Genomic DNA, 9,579 nt, shown 5'->3' with positions numbered 1-9,579 from the left:
ATCAGACAAATATTGAGCAATTTTATTTTAGCTAAAGCGTATGATAACTGATATCCTTTTTCATAAATATTTTTGATTTGCATAAATAAATGGTGCACCATGCTTGTTCAAGAAATAGTCTGCAAAAATGTACTTGGTGTCCATTTTTATAAGGCCCACAACAAAACCCACAATTCGTTTTCTGCCGGTTTTCTTGTTCACTTCTCTTCACAGCGTTTTTCTCATTTGAGAATGCATAGATCCGTGGACAAAAAAAACAATGGATACCAGTAGCTTTCTACCGAGTAGTCCGTGGATAAGCATGCTTTGTCACTCAGATATATTTTAATTGTATTCATGAGTGGATTTTTGAAAGATATTCCAGCCTAGAGCAGACCCACTTTACGATGACGTTCAAACGTCTACGCGTTTGCAAAAGAGCTTACAACCTGTCAGGCTGTTGTGTTCGAAAGTCTCGAGATTTCCTTTTCCTAACTTTTGTTGTCTTTTACAGGTTCCTATGAATGTTTCAATTTCTGTTTCTAAATCTTAACTCGAGGTTTAAGTTAGACTTTGTGTTACCAGCATGCTCGAGATCCATGAGCAACACAAATTTTCCATTGAGGCACGAAATTTTTTTGTGAATGAAGAAAAGGTCACAATTGAACAGTTTTGATGTTAAAAATAACCTTCATTTCACACGCGTCTTATCTAATTCATTCCAGCCATTTACACCTTTTACCCCTAAGATTTGAAGATACATTCTATGCGTTTGAGGGAGCGTTTTCCATTGAGAGTGAAAATTAATCTAAAATTTCCTTAATTTCGTTTAACTTTGATCTGTGATTGGCCAAGAAAACTTGCGCCATTCTCTCAATCAATCAAATTCAAAACTAGGACCAATCGCGTCTTGATCATTCGCGTTTTACCGCACTTCGGGAAGTTTGCTTGTTTCTCTATGAGCTCTCATCGGCTCCTTGTGATTTTCTTATCTGATCTGATTGGCTGCATTTCGACTACCTTTGTCTTGGTTTTACGACACTCAATCGAAAGCACTCTATCGTGAACGCTGTCATGACACATCGTCCCATGACTCCGAGGGTCTGAGCCGTAATATTTCCCCTCTGGGTTTCATACATTTCCTCGAGAGTTAGTTTGGAGAATTTGATAAAATATGAAGATGACAACCTTAAGCTGATTCTTCTCACATGTTTATGATATGATGCAGCGTAATTCTGAAAGGAAGTATCATGTCAGTCACCCATTACAGCTTAGACGGAAGTCTTTGGCGTCAAAGGCGATAGTGAGCGCTCTACTTTGTTCTGGATGGGAACCAAACAAGGACGATTCCGAAATGAGCTATCACTGGGGTTCGAACTATCGATCCTTCTGTTTTCAAGCGATAATCTCCTTCCAGGAGTAATTCTTTGCTTGGAAGAGTTCGTGTCGTTGCTACGATTATTTCTCGTTCTTCTTCGTGATGGAGATGGATCATTGTTCCTTCTGCTATGGGCTCTGACAGAGGCATGAGCCCGAATAGTTCTGTGTCCGACGCCACGACAGCTAAAACAAGTCAGCAACAATCTCTTAAAGGTTTTCCTCATCTCACCATTGCGGTAAGCATACACCATAGGATTTACCATACTGTTGGAGTAATGCATCCACTTCACGAACCGAATTAGCCTCAGAATTTCAGGAAAAGGTGGCAGTAAATGATGCCAGAACTCTGCAAACAGGTTCACAATGCAAAATGGCAACCACGCGATTATAAAAAGTCCGGTGATAACCGCAATGGTGGCAGCAATTTTGGCTTCACTTTGTGCGCTGTTTCCTCCGTGTCCTGCGGGATGAACCCTTGCTCGGGTGGTCCCCTTAGCCGCCTGGAAAATGATGGCATACACAGTCACTATGATAAGTGCTGGGACGGCGAAGCACCCAATGAAGAGGATAATACTATAAGGTTTTTGCCACTTGTTCATTTGAACGGGAAACAGTCCTGCCATGATGAAAGCGAAGCTCCAGGCGGTCATAATCATTCCGTAGTAAATCCACATAGAGTAAGCTCGGTGGTTTATCGGGCGAGTTATCGCCAAATAGCGTTCAATACTGATGGCTGTAAGCTGCAGCACTGAGGCACAGCCAGTGAAAATGTCCACTGTTGAATAAAATGTCAGAAGGTCCTGATCTATCACGCATGTTATTAATTGTTGGCAAGACGAAATGTAGATCCACAACGGAATCGATATCAGCCCGACCAAGAGGTCTGACACGGCTAAGCCAACTAGGAAGGTATTGTTAATAGTGCGAAGCCTTCTATTAAACCTAAACGCTGCGACGACAAGGACGTTTCCAAGTATTACAAATAACGACAGAAAGCAGTAGAGGATCGTTGATGCAATATTTTCCACTTCATCGTTTGGCAAAGTCGGAAGAGCTTGCGGGGGAAGACTTTGAGTCGCGGAGGATGAGTTTTCGTTCATATCAGCCACTTGTACCGTCGCTTCGTCAGTCTCGATTTCTTCTGGCTTTAGTTGTCATCACCTGAAAGATATGAAAGCGAATAACAGAGTGCCCTGTGTCATCTGAAAATATTGATTTTAAACCGACGTTTGGCAAGAGAAAACACTAATTCTCTAGAGGATTCGTCATAATAAATTAGTTAACACCTAAATCTGTTGTTAACGACATTTTTGATGAAATAGCAGTGGTTGTAATACTCAATTAAAGAATTTTTAATCGGTTTATCTTGGCTGAAAAGACGAGATTAGCCTCGATGTAAGCGTCACATTCATCGCTAAACTTTGCAACGTGAATACATTCTAAGCATCTTATGAATCCGTCGAGTTCAAGAGGTATAAATATTTTCTCTCCCACACAATGTCTACGATTAACAAAGCGTGCAGGGTTAATCCTAAAACACAATGAGAAAAACTTTGGAAGACAATGTTGCTAGGAAACGGAAACCTTGCCAAAAGAAAAAAAAAAAAAAAGATGATACGTTTTTTTTTCTTCCTATGAGACAAATTGCATTTAAAAACTCCGCTGTGATTTCGCAATTTTTAGTTTAAATCGTCGATTAAGCCAAAAAGAATTAAGTATTTGAGTCACGTTTCGTGTTTGTCGAAGCCTTTCTTCCTCAAAAAAGCCTTTTCATTCACTAAAAATTAGGATCTTAACTGATTCTTTTAATTCGAAGAGCTCTCCTGGCTTCGGAATAAATCATTTTGCTAAGTTTAAAAACCAGTGGAAAAGGAATGTTAAATTTGCCTGATGTCGCATCGCGAGATACGGAGAAACATGCACGAAAACGAGATAACTGTCCTTTCTCAGTCAATTCACAGCATCTTGAGTGAACTACATAGCCTTTTTTTTTAAGTCATTTTACAAAAAACTGCGGTCCTTTTTAGCAATGAAACGCTGTTCGAGACACACCACAGTCAGATCTTCCGGTTTTCTCCAAATTTCCGTTCCTCGTGTAAAGACTCCCTAAAAGTGTGGTTGAGGATGTTGACTTTCCACTCAATTTTTTCTGTTTTGTTTATAGAAGCACCTCAGTTAATGCTTTTCTTTCATTTTAAAGTCATTAACGCTGATTGGTTAGCTAAAACAGAATGATGGTTCGGAAGAGACATTGTTATATCAGCATAATTTTGAGTTTAGGTGTCAAATGGCTTTTGTGTCGTAAGCACCTCTCTAATGAAGTGATAACGTGAGGAAATAATGCATCAGTAATTCCGCTTCATTGTGGGGTATTAATTAAATCTCTTCCTGCTAAGTGTGTCAAAACAAATGCAATTTTATAATTTGTCTTGGGGGGATATTTCAAAAACCTTCACGGGCAAAAGTATGAGAAAGTTCATGGTCACATACCCTCCGTTTTATTAATCTTTTTTCATGCCCCGGAATCGCACCCACAAACTTAGATTATAAGTGAGTATTACGTCGCAAAGAGACGTTTAAAAAACAAATCCGAATAGAAAGGGACTTTTTTAATGTGCCAAAGGCTGGCTACTCCTTTAGATTGACGATTGAACATGCTGGAAACATGAAAAAAATATATCTGAAAACGTAAGACGAACTAAAGATTCAAAGGAAACATGAAAATATTAAGGCCGGAGGTTTAATTTTTTGACACTTCGCTTTTAACGCAATGCTGTGCGGAAGGGAACAAAAGACTTGGAAAACAATTATTGGCGACATACAACTAAACTTGATCGCAATTGGGGCCAAGTGTTAAAATTATATGGGCAACAATGAAGTCATTTTATACCTAAAAAAGTGAATGAAAAGCTGTACAGCTCGGGTGATGCGATCGTTTCAATTATTTCGAGTACGCGGAGTCTTGAGTAAATCATTTAAGTTCCAAACGGAAAATATAGCATATATATATATAAAAGGCATTTTTTTTTAATGAATTATCTATTTTATGGTTTCTTTATATCTGTTTGATACCTAAGGTTTTTGGTCCGTGACGTGACACTTTGGCGTTAAGTTTGTGCGCTACTTACTAAAAACTGCAAATGTTACTTACATCATGGCTTTTCAGTAGATTATTCCTTTTTTTCGGCTCTTGATTCACACTATTATCCGCAATCAATGGCAAATCAAACCAACTTTGCGTAAGATTACTGCAGCTGCTGCTGTCATTGCGATTAAAATCAATTTTGTTCTGAAAAAATCTGCATTTCCAATCTGCACGAAACAAAGAGGAAGATTTGAAAATTCTAACTTCGATCCCAATGGCAGAAAAATCCTTATCAAGAAGTTTATGTTGTCAAATTGTGAAAACAATTTTTTTAGCAATTTAGGCCGATTTAGTCCACTTATCGAGCTTCAGGCGACATTTTGCCATTAGAAGCAAAGTAACATCTTCAATAAAACGTCGGATGTAAAGGCCTTATCTGATGTCAGGATTCATAAACACGTTTTCCAAGAAAAAGAGAATCATGGCTTTCTGCACAAGTCATTACTTCTAATTTACGTAGAATAGTACAGAAAAATCGCGTCTATTTTCACGTCTCGTTGAGAAATCTCTGTTTATTAATAATTAACAGCTTATTAGTGTGGAAATTTTTTTTTATGCATGGAAATTTCGAGAAAAGTAACGAAAACGCTAAGTTAATTTGTGAATATTCATCATGAAATGGTCTGAATCACGAAAGTGTCCAGTAGGGTCGCAAATTGAAAATCTCTCGTCTAGAAGATCAGAATTTGAGCATATTTGCTACATGAAGGTATATAATTTAGAGTGCTCAATTTTATGAAGTTAATTTACGAGCAAGGAAGTATCGCCACTTAATTTTTTTTTGAGTTAACTATATCCCGAGCATGGTCCCCAACGGGTAGCAAGTCGACGTTTTTGTTGCTATCGTTGTTTCCGTTTTTCAGCCCATCTTTTTGAAAAGGGAGGGGCACATAACTACCCAGAACCAGCCCGAGTAAAACCACCCTCTTCCCTCCAATCCCCACCCCCTCCCCCCGCCGAGAAAACCTCACAGCTGCACCAGTAATTAAAATAAACTATAACCTCATGATGACGACGAACATTTCAAGGTCAATAAAGTGTGGCAATCTAACAAATTAAGCTATGTGCGCGGCAACACCAACAATAATTTACAAGGTTCTCCAAAGCGAGTATACTTTACACCTCTTTGGTTATGCAAAACTCAGTGACTGATGTAACCGATGATTTTCCAAGGGGCGAAGATATCCTCACGAGTTCTCAATGTAGTATTAAAACAACAGAACACTTAACTTGTCGCACTGATAACATAATTATGCAGAATTAGCAAAGAAACCCGAGCTTTCAAAGATCCGACCTTATCATGAAGGTGATCGTCGTAATTTTGAAAGATATACAGTAGCATCAATACGGAAACATAGAGAGATAAGGAACTCGTTGATACTGGTTACGTGACTGAAAGCACGAGAGGGACTCACGCAGGCCCTCTCAACAGGTGCGTGCTCAAATCAACGAGTAAGACGAGAACACACCGCATGAGATAACCACGTGAACAGTATGGGCGACTCAGGATTGTTTCCTTCGTTAAATCTCTGAAAAAGGAAGTGTTGTAAATGTCGAATACGTCTCTTTGTTTCTTAGCTTAGATGAAGATAGCATGCGAAGTATCGATGGCAGGGTCGTTGGTTCGACTCCTATTGGAACACTCGGAGTTATTTTTCCTCCGAGTACGCCTATGTCATTCACTGAATAATATCTTCTTTCAATCATCATCATAGTTGTTGATGAAGCAGTCTTTGATGAGATGGCTTTTTGTGAGTTAGTTTCCATAACAACTGAATCGGCAGAAGCGTTTAGAGTGGGAAATGTAATTAGACAGCTTTTCAGTTTGTCCTTTGAACAGTTCCGCCACAATCTCCCCCCTAAGCAACACAAAATGTTCAGTAATGACAAGACGTCTATCAATTATGAAATTAAATTGAACAAAATTTGGCTCAGGGACAATGTAAGAAAATAACTCGATTTAAAAAAAATGTAATTAACTTCCCTGGAAGATTCAAGATTGCGGTTCCTGCTCGATGACCTTCTTAGTCTAATATTCTTTGTGGGATTTAAGCTCTTAAAATTTGCGTCAAACTGGCAGAACGATAGATCAGTTTCTATCATTATTATTGTAGTGTTGTATTGCTAGAGAACGTTTCAATATTCTCAAGCAAGTTGCTACGAGAATCAAGCACGGTTTTTGATCAAGGGAAAAATAACTACTTTAAATAATATTACAAATTAAAGGTGTTATTTCTTAGTAGCAACTGAAATTGTCAAAAACATACTAGTCACTTGTACAATAATTAATTTTCACTTTGAAGGATGAATTTTTTTTAAGCATTTAGATCCAGAGATTTCGAGTCTAGTTTTTTCACTCAGATTATTTATTCACGTTGCGTTTTTAATTATTAAGATTTGTCATTACTTTTAAAAAGGAAAAGTGATTCTCTTTTACAAAGCTGTTAAAAAGCTTGTGGCAATCACTCCTACTCATATTTGCTTCCGTGACCCTACGAGATCCTGAGAAATCGTACGTGCAACTTTTTGTTATCCTTATCAGAACTATTATTCTTGTAGTTAAGATTGCCACCTACCTTACAATGCAAGATTAACAGTTACAAGCAAGGAAACACCTCAGGCTTATCCCTTGAAATATTTATACTAACCATGGAAATTAAGGCACTTTAGAGATCGAAGAAATATCTAACCTCACGTGAGGACAGTCGGTTTTAGACTTCTTCAAGCACAAGCGCAGGCGTCAACTGAAGTTTTACATGAAAATATGAATCCTGAAATTGTGGTGAAAGATTGTCCTTTTGATCAGTGGGAAGTTGATATTTGTTTTGAAATTTAATATGAGGATTACGCCTTACAACTTTACAATTTAGATTTGAAGCTTTGTCGGAGCCTTCAAAGTTATCTGAGAGTTGATTCTGTCAATCAAACTGTTCATCTTCTTTTGGGAGTACAATGAATTCTAGGAGGGCACTCGAAGAGTTTACAAGAAGAGCGGAATAAAAAGGAAAACCCCGCCGTGCCGTTTAACCGAAATTCGTGTAATACTAAAAAAGAAAGACATGTATCTGGAAGTCCTTATCTACTGCTTAGGTTTTTGCAGATGTGTTTATCTAAGGAACAAAAAGATTCATCCATCAAATGTTTAAAGACCAATTACGCTATACTGACATAAGTTTAAGCCGCAGGAAATTGCGAGAAGCAATGATTTTTGAAAATAAATGAAACTCAGTTTAAGGCATTGAATTGCTTTAGAAATTAAAACAAAAACGAGAGAGAAATAGTTAATTCCAAGCGGGGATTACTTATAACCGTCCTTTTCGCAGCCATATACTAAGTGCCATGATGTTGAGAGCGTGGTCAGTTGTGAAGTTTGCACAAGATTTGCTCGGTCTGTTTTTCCCAGTTATGGTAATCCAACATAATTTAAATCTGTAATATGGCAGTTTTAAAGTCCTTCTTTCTTTCAGTTGCGGTTTGTTTTTGGATTCCTTTCAAGAAGATTCAAATTTGTCATTGTTTTATTGACCAAGGTAAGTATATTATTTAGCTGACCTCAAGTTTTCACCAGATAATCAATTCGCTGCTATGCAAAGATATTGGATCTAGCACACTCTTGCGTAAGGCAATCCTTTCCTTTGTGAACTACCAGTGCGACGTGCCTGGCACAAGTGGAACTGAGCAGGTTCGCTCCCTACGGGCGAGCAGACCAAATGATGATGATGATGATAATAATAATGATGATGATGATGATGATGATGATAATGATAATGATAAAAGAACAATTTCAAATCAATGGATTGAATTGAAAACAAAATGCAAGAGGCGCTCAAATAAAGAAGGAAGAAAAAAGGGAGAAAGAAATATTTTATTACAACAGAGGTTAAGCTGAGATATTATAAAAAATGCAATTTATTATTGGATATGCGAAGTATAGGAATGATTAATGTGGGAAGTCCGTACACAAAACATCCGTACGAAATGTGACCGCAATATATTATGACTACAACTAATCACGCGTATGCGTATCACCAAACAGATGTAGAGGCAACAAATCTCGATAGCGCTGACTGACCAAAGCGAACAGACGAGTATTTATAACATAATTTGTTTCTGTAATGCTTAGGATAACAACTACATAAGCGAAAGCTAGCTGGTTCACAGTCGCCGCCTGTCCTCCCGATTTTCTTTTGGAGGGTGGGGGACGGGGGGCTGCTCTACAGCAAAAGCAAAATTGCAAAATAATTTTTTTTTTCTCGCACATTGTAATGTTCATGATACAAAATAAAATTAATGAAGAGAACACTTGACGCATGATACCTGATAATATTGAACCAGGTAAGGGAGGTGGGGGGGAGGGGTAGAGGGGTAAGAAGTGGCATGCCCACATCTCACTCTCATTGGCCCGCCGGCTTCTTCTGTGCGAGGGAGAGTTTCACATTTTAAGACTATTTATAACTTTCCGTTAATGTTTCACTTTTTTATATTCATTGCTAGAACAAACTAATATTGAGAATTATTTAGTACAGTCGCACTAAATTGCAAGTGGATTTACCAAAAGAATTTGAGATAAATTGTACTGTTTTGCATCTATTTCACGTGATCAGGTTGCGTGACTTAAGAGGTGATAAAGATCATATTCGTGCGCATGAGAATAAAGGTAAAGACTTCCCATGTGGCGTCGCAGTATCGCCTTCAAATTTTACTTTTTTTTTTTTTTTGCTCTCACAAGCATGTCTTCAAGGGATTCTCCCTTTTTTGTAAGAGATGATCAGAGGTTTGTAGAAATTGTTTTTAGCAAGGGCTGACTGTGTAGCAGACTTCAATGTTCCATCAATATTTGCTTTCGAATTTTAACTGCCGGATGGTACATTGTTACTAAACGCAATAAACGCTCCTGACCTTTTGGCTTTAGTGTATATGTCAGAGCCGATTGTCTAGAGGCAAAGTTGACCCCTGACGGAGACCATGATGTTTTCCGTGTACCCTCTTGCTTTGAGGCGTTGTTTCTTCCAAACCTCTGATCATCTCTCACAAAAAAAGCGAAAATACCTGAAAGACATGCTTGTGAGAGCAAA

General features: G+C 38.1%; 1 protein-coding gene across 7 annotated transcripts in view; it reads right to left on the bottom strand.

The window, feature by feature from the left end:
- LOC113677514 (adenosine receptor A2b) overlaps positions 1-9,579 on the bottom strand; it is a 27,941-nt gene continuing 18,362 nt past the window's right edge. For 6 of the 7 annotated variants that reach the window (XM_089211261.1, XM_089211258.1, XM_089211263.1 and 3 more), the window contains one exon: positions 1-2,520. In XM_089211261.1, coding sequence (XP_089067387.1) covers positions 1,251-2,459 — 1,209 coding nt within the window. In that variant the 5' untranslated portion in view covers positions 2,460-2,520 and the 3' untranslated portion in view covers positions 1-1,250. Of the gene's footprint in view, positions 2,521-4,510; positions 4,672-9,579 lie in introns of all 7 variants that reach the window. The other variant, XM_089211262.1, reaches the window with a different exon arrangement.

Source organism: Pocillopora damicornis, chromosome 7 (genome assembly GCF_964200805.1).
Source record: "Pocillopora damicornis chromosome 7, jaPocDami1.2, whole genome shotgun sequence".
NCBI classification, from domain to species: Eukaryota; Metazoa; Cnidaria; class Anthozoa; order Scleractinia; family Pocilloporidae; genus Pocillopora; species Pocillopora damicornis.
Note: the sequence above shows the minus strand (reverse complement) of the source record. Positions and strands in the feature narration are given on the sequence as shown.